At 33.7% G+C, this 16,383-nt stretch overlaps 1 protein-coding gene across 3 annotated transcripts in view; it reads right to left on the bottom strand.

Moving 5' to 3' along the window:
• LOC133176981 (nucleolar protein 4-like) overlaps positions 1-16,383 on the bottom strand; it is a 47,058-nt gene that overhangs the window by 10,647 nt on the left and 20,028 nt on the right. For all 3 annotated transcript variants that reach the window (XM_061312054.1, XM_061312052.1, XM_061312053.1), the window contains exon 4: positions 5,368-5,467. In XM_061312054.1, coding sequence (XP_061168038.1) covers positions 5,368-5,467 — 100 coding nt within the window. The remainder of the gene's footprint in view (positions 1-5,367; positions 5,468-16,383) is intronic.

Here is a 16,383-nt window from a genome sequence, read left to right as displayed (position 1 = left end):
ATAATACTCAAATTCTCCACCCACCCACCCACACACACACACAAACCATTTGATGAACCAGTTAACTCTGATGAACCAGTTCTAAAATAATTTTGTATAAGCGAACACTTGCAATTTTTATGCAAATAAAAGCATCACAAAATGTTTTTTGGTCTTTTAAATATATGTGTTTTCTTAAGAAGTTGACAGTAAAGTTTTTTTAATGGCTCGACATTAACGCTTGTCCGGTACCAGGAAAACAAATACCGTTACGGACAAGTTAATTTTGCTGGGCACTTGTCCGATTGGACAGGTGCTTTAATTTTATTACGTAAAGAAGTCTCTAAATAATAAAAAGAACGACTGGTGAATTTTTAAAAAAAATTAAAAAGTTAAAATTTTGTGGACACCAATATTGTTATATGTGCTTGTTGTATTTATCAATAAGATCACAAATCAATCAAGCAAGTATATAATGGACTTTATTTTTAATTAATACAGTACTGTAGTTTTCAACATTAGATCTTAATTGTAAAATTTTCGGACAAGTGAAATTGGAAAAGTGAAGTTGAAGTTCGGCCAAGTAAATGTCTTGGTCACTTGTCCGAATGGACAAGTAGGGAAAATGTTAATGTAGAGCCCTGTAATTATATGTAACACTTTTTAATGGTTTCACTGGTTTTACCGTAGAAATTACTGTCGAGCAATATAAAAGAATGACGAGGGAGATAACAATTAAGGTGGTTAGTTAACAACCACATAACGGCAAATCAAATACAGGAAAGTAAAACGAGCAATGCAGGTGTATTTATTCATGGAAGTTGCTTCAGTATTCAAATTGTCGTTTCATTATAAAAGTAAAATTCTGTATGCAATTTTTGTCTTTCCAAAGATACAAACAGAATTATCGCCAATTTGTAGGTTACATACTAAAAGTGTGCATCGTATATTCCACAACATTCTGAAAATTAAGATTTACATGCACAATATAATATAGTTAGTTGAAAATTCAACATAGTAATTTACAGTTTTATAAACATACAACATTAAAGCATAATCAATGGGGCGGGACGCAAGTTATTCCAATTTTCCTCTCCAACACCAAGAAAATAAATGATGTACAATGAAACAAACAAATTTAAAGTGCAGGTAAATAGAATGGCACGGAAAAAAGTGCAAAGAAAAGGGGAAAGGGGGAAGGAATGGTTGAAGAATGTAGGAATAGTTAAGGTCAGACGACACGTTCCTCAGTAATATAGGATTTTTTCCAAGAATTTGTCATTGAAGTTTTGCTATTTAAACAAGTTTCCTCACAAAAAATAAGGTATCTTACCGAGCATTTGTGCAAGATAACAGAGAATGGTATTTACTATATTATCCTACTGGAAATCTTTTGATTTTTGAATATCACAGTTTTTTTTGGTGTCTTTATCTACTTACACAATTTGAAAACAGTTTAAAAATCACAAAAAATGATAATCATGATTAAGAAGATGGGCGTGTTTGGCGTGTGATCTGCAGGAATAAGGCGTACGAAACATTTATAGTTTAAATATCTACGAGTTGGTCGGCTGCCACAGCTGGATATACTTTACAAAGTTACGCACATGGGAAAATGTTACATTTAATTTGAAATACTTTGTCAAATTTAATACCGGGATATATCACTACGCTTATCTTAATAATTACTGTAAAACGTAATACCGCTTCACATAAATAATAAATACATATAGGGTATAGTTAAATGCAATTACAAATACATCTGTATATTAAAGTATCAGAAAGTTGGAAAAATTGCTTTTCGCTGCAACAGAACCAAAATTTATCTTTTTGAAAATAAATTGGTACATAAAATTACTGACAAAAGAATTGATTGTTTGTAATAAAAAAAAATATTAACGCTCCATGCGAGGATCGAACCAAAAATATTTCTCATTCAATGCACTGGACGAGTATCGAATACTACTGAGCTATCACCGCTACACATACTTTTTGGTTTTTAAAGCGACATTCAAGCACCGCATTTACACACTGGAATTTTTTTGGGGAAAAAAAATCATTTTTGATCGTTTTTTGTCTTCTCTCCATTTTATACAAATGTTTGTTAGTTTCTTTGAATAAAAATGCACAAAAATAACGTTTCAAAATCATGGAGAGATACCCAGAGGTAGCAAATTTTTAGAAAAACATGTTTGAAAATGTAATGTTTTGTACAATGCCTCATCTAGCCAATTTTCAAGTTCTTTTTTAGCAACTCAAAATACAATATCAGGGAAATATTTCCCTTTCCTATTTCACAGGAACCCGATACATCAAAAGAATGCTAAAATTTCATGTGACAGATCAATGAAATTTTCACTTTTCAAGTGCGCCCAGATTCCTGCCGAAAGCCAATCAAAAGCGCCCTCGTTCTTTCTTGTATATTACGAAGAGATACAAAACAGATATTCGATCAACGTGTCGTCAGACCTTATGCTGGAAAAACTTTATATAAACCCCTTTACTCAATGATGGTGACACTTTGTGGTGAAGATTTGCTATTTTTGTATTTTCATTTGATATCCAAGTGGAGTTAAACATATTTTGTCCTCAGTTATGTATCTGAGGAATTTATTGCCGCTATTACATTAATCATCGCTGTTATGACATTTGAACATTGTTGTGTCCCAAAATCTCATCGGTTCTACTAAATCCTCAAAAACAGTTGCATCTTTTTCCCCCCAACCTCTTCAGTTTAAAACCATCAAGTAAAGAAGATGGACGAATAAGCCGAGAAAAATTCAAATGGTTCGACAAGTAAAAAAGTGAAAAATTAATCTCGATTATAACACAATTTTTTGGTATTTCAGATAAAATTAAAGTACAAGATAACAAAAAGTAATCAAGCTCAAAAGTCCACTGAAACAATACAAATCGGGATCAGAGCAAACACAGACTTCTAAGGGATCAGGTGCCATGGAGGAGTGAATATCCCCTGTCGACCGGTCACATCCGCCATGTGTTCTTTGTCATGATCGGGCAAACGGAAAAATCCGTAGACGATTCAATGTGTAAATAATGGCCTAACAGTTAGTATGAAAACGTCAGTCAGCATTCAACTCAATGATAAATTGCATTTGCGGACAAGGTCAAACGAGACTGTCGATGTCCTTATTTCATCAACTTGATTGTCAATAGCTTTTCTCTTTCTAGAAATTGTTCGTACGTGTACGTAGAGCATGCTCTTGCGCACCGAATCAACTGGGAGACATAAATTCTATATGCGGGTGATTAGGGTATATTGCTATATAAATGAGGAAAGTTGACGATAGAAAAGTTTAAGACATCACGTTTATCATGAAGTTTTTTTTAAAGGTTACCATTAATATAACGTCCTTTTCTGATAAAATATCCAAATATGAAACAGATGTGTCAGACTCCGTGGTATCTTTTATTTCAAGTTCACTGAGAAATATCGAGTCAACATATGAATGGAACTAACTATTGTTAATTGATAATACGTATACTTTACGTAAAATCTTCAAATTTACAACAATGTCACAAGTGTTAAAATAATTCGTTTAAGAAAGAGCATGCACAAACCAAAAAGGGGAAAAAATAGTCATTTCTTCATACCAAAAAGCAACTTTTCTGTATAAGTGGGATTTCGCTTTATTTTTTGCAAAGAATATCTTCAAAGTATGTTTAAAAACATACATTTTTTTTTTTGCTTTAAAAAAACATGGAGCAAGAACCCACTCTACATTAAAAATACTTTTATGACGCAAAATTGAAATTCGTATCTTTCCGGCAGAGAAATACTTAAGTCAAGTTAAAACGTTCATTTTAATACCGTTCCTGTTCTGAGCTATGTGGTATAGTGGTTAATGTGTCAGTAAAGAAAGAAAACTGATACTCACGATATTTTATTGCTTGGATAAAAAAAAATCCTTTACTCTTTTTTTTTTTTACCATAGAATAATTTTTACCGAATTTTTCCACATTTCTTTTTTTTTTTAATCATACATAATATCATACCTTCCTTTAATTAAAACTTTGTTCTAAATACATGTAATTAGTTCAAAAATTGGATTTATTTTTTATACATTTGTCTTTATTATAAATTGTCTCTAGAAATGGTATGGCTGATAGAATTTTACAATTCAAGGAGGTTCTAAACGCGATTTCTTTTTAAATTTGAGAACATTATATCATATAAAGCTGTAAATATTAGTTAATTTCAGATCTCACCTGGGGTATTTGCTATAGTTATTTCCACAGGAAGGTGTTCAAAGACAACGAAGTATTACTGAACAGAAATCAAACTGTTGTTTATTAATATTGGAGATATAAATGCAAATAATGTATTCAATTACTTTATCTTGGTCCAGTATAATGGAATACTTCAAATTATATAAAATTCTATCATTCCTTTTTATTCCATCTTACATCTAAGGGCAGATCACTCTAACTACATAAATTAAACTCTTCAATGTGCAGTATGGAGAGCTTCTTCCTTAATACGGTAATTTTTTCAGTGACATTGAGGAACACTTTTCCATATAAAGTGTATTTAGTTTCTATTGTGTATTCTTGCGCGTGACAAGGTCTAGAGTGTGCTCATTAAATTTTCAAAAAATAACTGAAAGTAAACATATAAATGGACTGGCGACAAGAATGAGTTCTTGTTTTAAATATTTCAGCTTTTATTAATAAAAGGATGAATCCCCCATAAAATTAAAAGGAAAGAATTTAATGAGAAGACACTTCAATACACAAAAAGGCATTCAAGCAATCATTTCAAAATCACTGATATTTGCTAAGTAAAACTTCAAATTATGAGATACCTATACGGGCTTTATTTCTCTCTGAAAATCTAACATTTTGTTACAAAAAAAGTTTACAAGAAGATGGACAACAGGGATAGGCTTTTCTGGTATCCAACATCTAGGGTAGGAAAAAATTACCATTATTCCATTTTTGGGGTGTAAATTGGGGATTAAGCCTCGATGATAGTATAAAAAATGACGAGTCACAGGATGATCTACATGTAGTCCCAGTGTTAGTCTGTGTTTATCACTTTCAATATACAGCTGTATCTTATTTTTTAAAAATTTTGTTTTAAACTTCATGAATTAATTTAATAAATACGACGAGCAAAATTTTAAGCGATAGAAATGAACAAACTATGGCGTTTATCCACAATACCCATATATTCAAAAATGCAGTTAATGAAAAAAGCGCCTCAACTTCAAATTATAAAAGATTTATCCTATTCCCAGATTATTTGTATTTTTATTGAAATAACCCCTCCTTCCATACGTAACTGTTTCAACAAAACCACTTTCTTCTTTTCAGCCATTGTTTAAACTATACTCCAGGACCTCTATTAAGAGTAAAAAGAATTACCTTCTTTAGGGGTGGATCTGTGGTTGGTGGTCGTATCATCAGATAAGGCTGGACTACCTTCCCTACTTCCTCCGGTGCTATCCACACTGGACATGCTCTCCTACAAGTAAGTTTTAATTTCATGATCTCAATGTCATGCCTTCTGATGATAATTCATAAGCACATACTAGTATATGTACATCGATAATTCAGCTAAAATATCCACCTACATGTTTAATTTTTTAGTTGCTTAATTGATTATTTATACATAAAATCCCAATTAAACCTCTGTTATACTTTTCGCTTTGTTGTTTATCCTATCTGATACCGGGTAATATAAAATGGAAAAATCTAAAATCATACGTGAGGTGAAATAAGCGATCTCCAGTTTTACGTCATTTTAAAAATGAACTGTAACCAAAGGCGAAGAAATTTCATATTTTTTTTTCTCTAATCGTAATAAAAAAATCTTTTTTAAACTTTTAGATTTATATTTCTTTAATTATCAACAAAAAAGTCAATCTACCATTGAGATCCGCCTCTCAATTTAAATCGACGAATCAACATTTTAATCATTTTCAAAAAAGACTACGTCGTGATTTTGATCAAAAGTTGTGATACTGGCATCGGTTAAGCCAGTATGTACTTCAAAGAATCAATACTTCTGCGACACCAACTCCTATCTAAATCATCTTTGTTTAAGCTTTGACAGCAGATAATGGATAAAATCAGGTGTGTATTAGACGGTTCCAAATACGGTTCTGAATCCAAATCCTCAGCACAAATAAAACCGTATTTCTTACATGACTCCCTTCTTTATGTGTTTGAGAACAGAAAGACAATATGAAAACAACAAAACAGTGATCCGACGTAAAAATTAGTCAAAATTTCATACTGTGCCCCGAAGCGCACCTCGTTTCTGTGTCGAGATGAGGGTAACAGCTGCAAAACGCGGCACAGAGAGGCCCTCCACTGTCAATTTGTACATAGACCAAATCCTCTAAAAATCAATACAGAGACAAGCTCCAGTGCCTCTATGCTCTGCTCGTGAAAAAAGTTCCCCTTATTCAGTCGTCTGTTTTCCGATAAAATTTGGGACCGAGAAATACGAACTGCTTATTCTCCTGTTAATCCGAACGTATTTTGCTTCATCAATTATTAAAAGACGGTAACTATTTGTCACCCGTGAAAAAGAGTGTCTTGAACATCAGCGGATAAATCACATGTATCAATTATCGGCTTTTCTTACCTGCACCCATGAAAGCCTCAGCTTTAAAGCAACCTATCGACTGTTCCCCAGTGTCTTACCTGTATCGTGCGTTTAATTAATTGAAGAAAGGTTGTCATTCCCATTGACAATTTGTAGAGAGAGAGAGAGAGAGAGACAAAAATTGTCACCAGTATAAGAGTATTAGTACTATCCAAGAAAAACCATCTGATTTTTTTTACACCGTTTCCTGAGATTTGTCAATAGCTTCTAATTTTGGCACGCGCTGGCTCGCGCCTTGTGCCTGTCAGCCATTTTTAGCGGTCCTTGTGAACAATAGCCTCCGTAAAATACAGTGACACAAACAGGGAAAAATCAATAAAAGGTAAAACGAAATATAAACTTAAGATACATGCACATTTTTCTTTTTTACCAATAAGACATAGGTGAGATTTACCTCGACATTGGGTTTTTCGCTCTTGTTCCCCTTTTTTGACATATTGGTACCTGTGTCTGTTCCTCTATTTGTTCCGATGTGGCTGATCCCAGTGCTGGCTTGCTAATAAGAGTCAAACACGGGGCACTCTCAACAAAGCGCGTGGTAGCTGCGGCGACGGTATTACCCGATAGTTAAAACAGAGGACTGATGTGTTCCTATCGATCCATACACCTGGCACCAATACGAATTTTATGGGGCATTTCAAGGTGAAAATCGAATGATGTAGGAGAGACAGACACTGAGAGCAAAGATTCTACACCGAATCCATTAGAGACAAGAGCCATAAAAAGTAGTTCCCAAATCCGTTCCAAATTCAGAAAGAGAGAGAAAAAAAGTCTGAGACAATTCCCCTATGATATCGATCGCCTAGAATCGTGTGGGCAAACGGCAGTTTTCCAAATATTCAACAGGCAGGTTTTTGTAACTTCCTTAATACTGTTTGCGTGATAGGAAGGATAATCGTCCCCCCATTAGCAACCTCGAAACCATGAAAAAACAACAGGAAAGAACATAGTAAGGATCCTTCTCTGTGCTGGGAGACCAGATATTGATCAGGTCACAAGCATCTGTTTGGCACCCCTCTGAGCCCTGCAGCACCTCTGGAGCTATCGATTATATGGTTATTAGACCATGATCACTGGATTTGGAGAATTAACTTTTGTCAACTCCGATGACGTCGCTCAGTTGATAACTCAGGGGATCTTGGAAGTGTCAAGGTTTTTCCAACAACGATGACAAAATCTTCCAAATTTTGGAAAATTTTATTTCTCAATATTTTAACATTAAATTCAAATAGACTATCCCTTAACTTCATTTAACATATTTGCTTCTCAGCACCATTTAATTGTGACTCAATTGGCGTGAATAAAGGGAAGGGACTTATTTGTAAATATACCATGTGACATTTTTATACAAAAAGTATATTTGTGATTTTAAAATGAGGCAGTTTTGTTGGTTTTCTTCTCACTCTTTTTTCCTTTAATTTCAGCAAACTGTATTGGGTTAAAAAAAAAACCCACGTGTTTTCATAAAATTAAAAATTATTTATCATTATAATTATTTTTTCCGTATATTTCGATGGAAACTAATTAATATATTTTTTTTTAAATAAGACGCAAATATGAGAGAGAAAAAAAAGAACATAAAAGCTAGTTATTTTGATTTTTGTTTTTTTCCAACTTCATCTTTTTTAAAATGATGCGAAGTACAGTTTACGTTTATTATTGAAGACAAATTATGTTAACATTTACTTTCAAGTACACTAATTTTATATCAGAACTGGGGGAGGGGGGGGGGGTGTGTTTTCACTCTTTTGACTAAAACCATATTAAGGGTCTTTGTTCTTGCAAAACAAGACTCTGATTTCTTTACATCTTTATTACAGATATATTTCTATTTCGCATAATCAATATGTTTTTTCCTAACAAACAAATTAACTTTAACAACAAACAAGCCCAGGGGCTGACAAAGCCCACTGCCCGACGCCCGGGACTAGTGCATTTTGGGGATCGGCAAGTGAATTTTTATTACCCACTTGCCCGAGGGCAAGTGACTTTTTCAAGAAAAAAATAATAAGTCTTAGTTTTAAGTGGAAATGGGCAATTGTAATAATCGTTTTTTTTGTCTTCCTATTTTCATAGTTTATGGTGGGGCAAGTAAAAATTCAGGTAGGGCAAGTGAATTTTGACCATGTACTCGTCCATGGGCAACTACTTGAAAAATCTATTTGTCAGCCCCTGCAAGCCTATAAATTCTCTTTGCATAAAGCAGACACTCAAAAAGCTATGCACGCTTTCTCTCGATTCCCGCTTACATTTTACGCATATATAATTCAACATTATTGGTGATTTGGCCATTAAAACTTTTTTGAATGCAAGTAGAGGTCATAAGTAATTGATTAATAATTCTAATATCATTATCAGAAAGTTAATTGCTCTTAATTGAAACTCTTTTAATAGAAAGGGGGGGGGGGTTAGAAAATGTTATCCATTGAAATGCGGCTTTAAACAGTCACCGGATTTAAAATACTCATGGATATGGATATATTTATGTTTAACTTATATGTAAAATTAAACATATAAGATTGATAAAGTACATTTTCGTAGTACAGTGTACATGTAGTAGTCTCATTAGGAAAATGGTAATCGAATGAACATTTTAACCGTGTATTTGTCTGTAAACATATCCCCCACCCCACCCCCGTAAAACAAGTTTTGGTATGTATATGTTAAATAACAAATTCATGATACCTATAAAAAGGATTTTTTGTTTCAAGGGGATATTTTTCCATTGATTTCTATAGTGAAACACACACAAGTTTGATAAAAATTATTGACTTATCTCTCTTTGATTTCCCAAATAATTAATTTGAAATTCATATAAATATCTATATACAAAATATGAAAAAAAAAATCAAATATGATAATTTTGAAAATTGACTTGGAGGTAGGCGGCGGAAAAAATACAATCGTTTGCAGTTCTCCTTTTCCAGGAATTCCAAAACGGAAAAAGAGAAACATAGTTTTTCACAGGCCAAAAGAGATTTGAACACAATAAAAAATGCACACACTTACATAAAGAATTGCCAAAAGTAAACCACTTTCTAAAACAGAGACACAAATTTGAGATAGGAGAGGGGGGGCAAGAAAAACATAAAACAGTAAATCTTTACATTTGCAAATATTTTTCTTAGGTGAACTTATTGAAGAGAAAATGAACTTATTAGGGGGTCAGAGGTCAGAGAGTGACCGAATCACACAGCGAGATGATATCTTGCCTATGTACATACAGTCACAGTGAAATTGGTTTCGGAACTTCCAGCTTGATAGCAATGACAAAGATAAAGTAATTAAAACATACGGATATTTTTTTTTCAATCAACAGATCTATGTCCGTTGGATTTTCCTTCAGTGTGAAGAATGGTTTGAATATTAATTAAAATCGCGCTTACCTTTTTAACCCAAAATTCCTTTTAAGGTATGAAACAGACGGTACCACTGCTCTATTTTGACTCAACATATTAAAGAACTCGCAAAACAGTAAGATTATTTTCATTATCGATTATTGTTCTATCATTATGGGCAGGGACTTCCTGAACTTGATAGCGAAACATATAAACATTCAAATTTTGGAGCTAGGCGAACTTTCATGACCAAATAACTTTCAATATTCTAGGTCACAACTTAGTGATACAGCAGGCCGTTTGTGTACTATTTCTTTTCGAATATTCGTCCCAAATGTAAATATAAGTAATAAACAACAATGTAAAAAGTTCACTGGGAAATGAACTTGGTTGGCACGTGATCAGATCTACTAAGACCACAGGATTTGATCACGTGACCAACCAAGTTCATTTTCCAGTGAACTTTTTAACATTGTTTATTTCTTAAATAAACCTTTAATTTTGCATTCAAGGATTATGGGATTGCCTCACATGTATTTCTTTTGAAAGTGAAAAGCAAGTCAGGATAGCAAATAGAATTCCAAACAAAAAGGTTTCTAAACTTAAATATCTGAGAAACTTTCGATAATTGGTCTATAACAGGGTAGAATGAGAGATATGCATGCATGAAATGGACAAACAATACTGATGTTCCTCCTATGGCCATCCTTAATCCTTATCTTAATATCGAGGCTTTCGTCCATAAATTGAAATCTATATCATATACACTATGCTATACTGTATACAGTGGATATACATGTACTGAACAGACAGCCAGTGTTGTGAGAGGTTTTGAAAATGAATTAAATCGACAGAGATTGGCCGACAGGACAATAACATCAACAGTTTCACTATCCTAACAAAGTTTTAAATACTCAAAGTACATGCGTTTTTAATTATCACTTGGCCAAATTGATAACGAATCATTATTGTGTAATGTCAAAGTTCTATAATCCATTTCTAAAAGAGCAATGTGTATTGGTATATTTAAAAAATGGGCAATAAAACAGAAAACAACATAAATCTTAATCCGACAAAAAATGTAGTGCACTACATATACTGCATATAGAGAAGAATGAAAATTTATCTCTTAACACAGTGAATTCCTTATAATTTCCAGATAAACCAGATTACTTCTTTATATTGTTGACATGTTCTCAGTTCTTTACAATGAATGTTTAGATCAAGATACACCTTTAGGTCACAGGCAACAACATAGTCATGTGTAAGGAACCCCTCGCAAAAGAGCATATCGATCCTGATATGAATTACTGTTACGCACCCACTAACTCACCCCCTCTCTCCACTCCACCCCCCCCCCCCCCCTTCCACACACACGAGCGTTACTATATCCTCTCCAACTTCCTTGCGAGGGATAAAATGATTTTTTTTTACAAGAGAAATCCAATTTTACTCTTCATATTTTCCTTGGAGAATACTTTTATCATTCTAAGTAAATAAAAAGCAGACACTAGGTTTTGAATATTGAGCATGTTGAGTTTTGATATGTTCCATGTTATGAGGTATGTGGACCGCTGCTACAGTCAGTATAAATTTATTTCAGCAGTGATCATTTTGAATGATTTCTGAGATATAACTGAATGCAAATACATTACAGCTATTATTATTTAACAACTTTGTCTTGCTGCAGCGAATAAAAATGTTAATGTTGATTTTCAAAATTTTGTTATATCAACCTCTCTGTAGTGAACAAAAACGTTAATGTTGATTTTAAAAAATCTGTTACTAGTCACAGACAGAAAAAATCAATTCTTTATCAGTGTGTTAACTATTTTTTCTGTGCTTCAATTTGAACAATATGGCATAAAATATATACATACGAATGAAGCGGAACTGAGAAACCAGTAATTGGCGACTAAATTCACTATACGTAGGTAATTCAAGCTACATGTATTTAGCTAAACATAGTGATTGAGCAAGTGCTACGTAAACCTGTAATTGGTGACTTCACTGAACTTAGGTAATTCAAGCTACGTAGCTAAATATGATGTTAACAAAAATTACGAACCTGATTGCACATAACTCAATCATAATTTACACTTAGAAAAGCAAAATTTTTACTATCCCTTCGTTCAATTTTATTTATGTGATTGGAATATGAGAAGATTAGACAATAGATGAATACATTAAAATAAATCAAGGCAACATTCAATCCCGTTGCAAATAACGTCACTTCCGTTTCGCACACAGGACAAACTTAGCCACCCACAAACACACATTCACACACACATAGTACGTAACTATATTCCCTCCGCAACTCCGTTGCGAGGGGATAATATGGTTAAGAATTATAACCCGGACACGATTTTTGACCAATAATCAGGCAAACATCACAAAACCATTCATTCTCCCGTTGGGGGAGACATTATAACATCAGGTACTTCCGGTTAACATTATTCAAATAACTTTTGATCAGGGTCATTACACTGCTAATCATAATCAATCTTTTTTTCATGTACTACTAATATTCCCCATTACACAATTTTGAGTCGTGTTAGATTCCCTGTTCCTAGATGTTGTTCACGCTGCCTTTGTGGCAAGTATGATACTGATCTAACACGCGCTAAACAGGGTGCATCGTCTCGAGCCACGGTCCGGAGTCGGCATATAGCTCTCTCCAACCAGAATGGGAGAAGATCGTAAATTTTCGCCGTGGTTTTGCGACGATGAACAGGGTGATAATGAAAAAGAAATTCCTAGGAACTCTTTATATTTTTTACTTTTCATAAAAAAAGACACATTTAATTTTTGAAAAGACAAAAAAACCAAAGGTAGTCGGTGAGAGATTTTCAAAATAAGATGTAGTTGACATAAGTGCCAAAAATAAGTAAAGCACAATGCATGGTTTTGACAAAAAAATTCCCAATTTAAATATACTTTGCACAGCGATTTCATAAACTCTGCAGAAGATATATCAAAAGGTCGAAATGAAAACATTTCAAGATGATGATATTAGTCCTCCGATTTTTCTCTTTATTTCCCGGCCCACGCTTTTTACCCGAGATAAATTTCAGAACTAACCAATTAATTACTTATCAGCATAACCAAACATTAAAAATGATCTCGACACAATATGATTGATTAAGCCCCTCCCCGCAAGTTGCGGGGGGCACAAGGACTATGCTTGCCTGTATGTCTGCAGGCACAAGGTTTGGGTCACTTTCAGACTTATCTTAAGAGGTATCCAAATCAAAACTTGCAGGTACGGTGCATCTATAGAAGAGTGATGTAAGGTTTCAAGGCTACATCACAATTACATGTATACTCCATTACAGCATTACTATATAACTACGTATATTCTTTTTGGAGAATACTTGAATCACCATGTCTATCCATCGTCTTTCTCGCCCGTCTATATTGCTGTAGACCCAAGGTTACCGGGGTAATCCTCCGCTTTTAACCCACTTATTTTAAAGCCCATCTTAACTGATATACCAGTCGCGGATCCAGAAGGTCGGGGGGGGGGGGTGTTAAGGGCCGAAGGGGGAGGGTATGGGAGGGAGCTCTCCATTCCATTAGGGGGTTCCTAGAAAATTTTGTAAAAAAAAAAAAATGGCTCGAAAAGGTGCATTTTCAAGAATTTTAGACTGAACCTGTTATTTTTTCTTGCTTTGACAGGGCTTCTACTGGACATACATGTACAAGTACATAAAATTTTTTACCAAAATTCATTATACAAAGTTGTAATCGTTCACTAGGTTTTATTAAACATCATTCAAGGCTAACTTTAAAATAATGTTTGTTTGCCCTCTCCCGACTCAGGATGAAAAATTTGGTAGGTAGGTGGGAAAAAAATTTTTCACAGAAAATGTTCAAATCAATGCTGAATTTTCAAAATCTTCTTTTACGGAATGCATAAAAAAATAATTGTTTCCTGGAGGTTAAAAAGGTATTGAGTCGGGCCATTTTTAGCCAGTTGGTCGGGAGAGAGCAACCAAACTTTTTTTTCAAGATGTCCCAATAGTGATTTTTTTAAAAAAAAAAAAAGTATTTACAGAACCTTTTATTTATTACAATTTAATTTTCATCTACACATTGGACAGAACACAACTCAATGCATTATTATTATTTTTACTTTAGCATGTTTGGGGAAGACCATTTGATTCAAAGGGGGGAGGGGGGCAGATTTTGGAAATAAATAATCCGTCCTCGAAAATGTAGAAAATGAATGATCTGTCCTCGACTGGCAAGAAAATAGATAATTTGACTCGTAAATTTTTGCCCCCCCCCCCCCCTTCAAATGGTCGTCCCCTTAAACTTTACCATTTTAGTGAAGGTAACAACGGTAACCGTCAGATTTGGAGGATCTACTTTCTCAATAGTAAAGCCAATCTAATCATGCTAATTGTGAAAATGTTGTATTACATTGTAAGTAAAATTTCAATCTAAACAAAAATCATACTTTATTCATGTTGTTCAATAAAATTAAAAACAATTATCAGAAAAAGTGATTGCCAGAATGTTTTAAAGCAATACCAAATCAATGCCATAACTGTGGGTTGTTTGTTTATGACCTTGTGTCATCACTAGCTGCACCGACCAGGCATGGGCACGATTACTGAAAAATGTAATCGATTAATAATCGATTGCTTAGAGGAATTTTGTGTAATCGATTATTAATCGATTACATTCATTTTTGTCCTGTAATTGATTGTAATCGATTACTTTGGAAGATGTAATCGATTACTTCCAAGTTTTTATCCCCTGGAATTAAATTATTTAAAAGTAATATGGTAATGTTAATGATATCCACTAAGTTTGAATGTGTTCCTGCAGATTCAGTGCAGATTCTTGTAAGGTTTTATTCTGGTTTCATTTTATATTTTAGACCTAACATTTTTACTAAATGCTCAAATGAGGGATTCTCTACCATGGGCAGTGGAGACATGGTTCCTGCTATAAAGTATGAGAGGAATAAATTATTACTTTCGACATTGGATCTGAATCTCCATATTTATTGACTTTGGTTGTAGAAATCATTTAATATTTTATTGTGTTTTGGAGGATTTGGACTGTCCGCATGTTGGCAGTACATGTACACATAAAACATTCCAGATCACTGTCGATTACTTGAAAAAAAGTAATCAATACAATCGATTACGATTACCCCATGCCTGCCACCGACCATACCACCCTATACCGTGAACACATACTATGAATATTTCGAGTTTTCTAAAACACAAGAATGGTTGATGTTATCCTTCAAAGAGGAAATAAATCCTCAAGCTCCAAAACCAATACATTTTAAGATTTGTTAAGCTATAGAGCTGCCGTCTCAGACCATGCATCGATTATCTTATTCATAAACCTAGCCTTGTAAATTCGAACATTCCCTTCTTTCACTCGAATACAATTCACACAGACCAAAGTTTTAAGGAATCGGTAAGTCTGCAATTTATTTTCAAGAAAACATAGAAAGCTAAGTCCATCAAAAGACAATTCCCACTCCTATATTGCTGTGGAGATAAATAGCTGTAGAAAGCAAGTTCCAGACATTATTAAGTAGTTATTCAAATAAGAGTGTCCCAAAGATCACACCTGTCGCCTGCGTGTGCAAAACGTACAATATAATGAAATAAATGTATTTAATGTATGGCAAATATTTTACATCCTAAGGTAGACCAAATAACCAGGATGCAAGATCAGTATAAAAGGTCTTTTATGACATTAATTAAAGTTAAACGCTAGTTAAAGTACAAAGCTTTATTTGAAAGTAGCGCAAAGGTCAAGTCCAGGTAAAATACTAGTAGTCAGTAACTTCTGTGCTTTCTAAAACACAAATTACCAAGGACTAACATCTGTTTCAAAAACAGAATCAACATATATTGAAAGAATGTAATATTCATTAAAATTTGACAGATCAAATGTCATGTTAAACGTCAATATAGCAGTAATAAAATCAAAAAGCATTAATCTTGCGATTTTAGCCTGTATTGTGACCGACACTAACCTCTGACACCATAATTTCAGGAGGAAGTGGGGATACAATAATGCATGAATGCCCCATAAGTCAATAACCAATCCTTTATTCCCGAGGGTTAGGTGTTCAACCCTTCCAAGTTTTCAATACATTCTTACTCTTGTGATGAAGAAGACTACCGAGAAAATACTTTAATGAAATACTTTCTCTGATTAATATTAATTCTACCAAATTCTGTATCACGATAGTTAACTCACGATTACTAGCTACCTTAAATCTAATTTGCAGAACGAAGTCTTCAAAAAATATACCCCCTAATAATAAATCATAATGATATTAGGAAGGGGATGTTTTTTTATTATAAGAAAAATAAAGTCAGGTGCCTGTGTCTCCCCAACGATACTTTTTACTATTTTATAATTACCTTCCATTGAATTGAATTGAATTCT

The sequence above is a fragment of the Saccostrea echinata genome, unplaced genomic scaffold, assembly GCF_033153115.1.
Source record: "Saccostrea echinata isolate AGI-Se365-2 ecotype Australia unplaced genomic scaffold, CSIRO_AGI_Sech_v1 ptg000086l, whole genome shotgun sequence".
Classification (NCBI taxonomy): domain Eukaryota; kingdom Metazoa; phylum Mollusca; class Bivalvia; order Ostreida; family Ostreidae; genus Saccostrea; species Saccostrea echinata.
The sequence above is the reverse complement of the archived record's forward strand: the minus strand, read 5'-3'. Positions and strand labels throughout refer to the sequence as shown.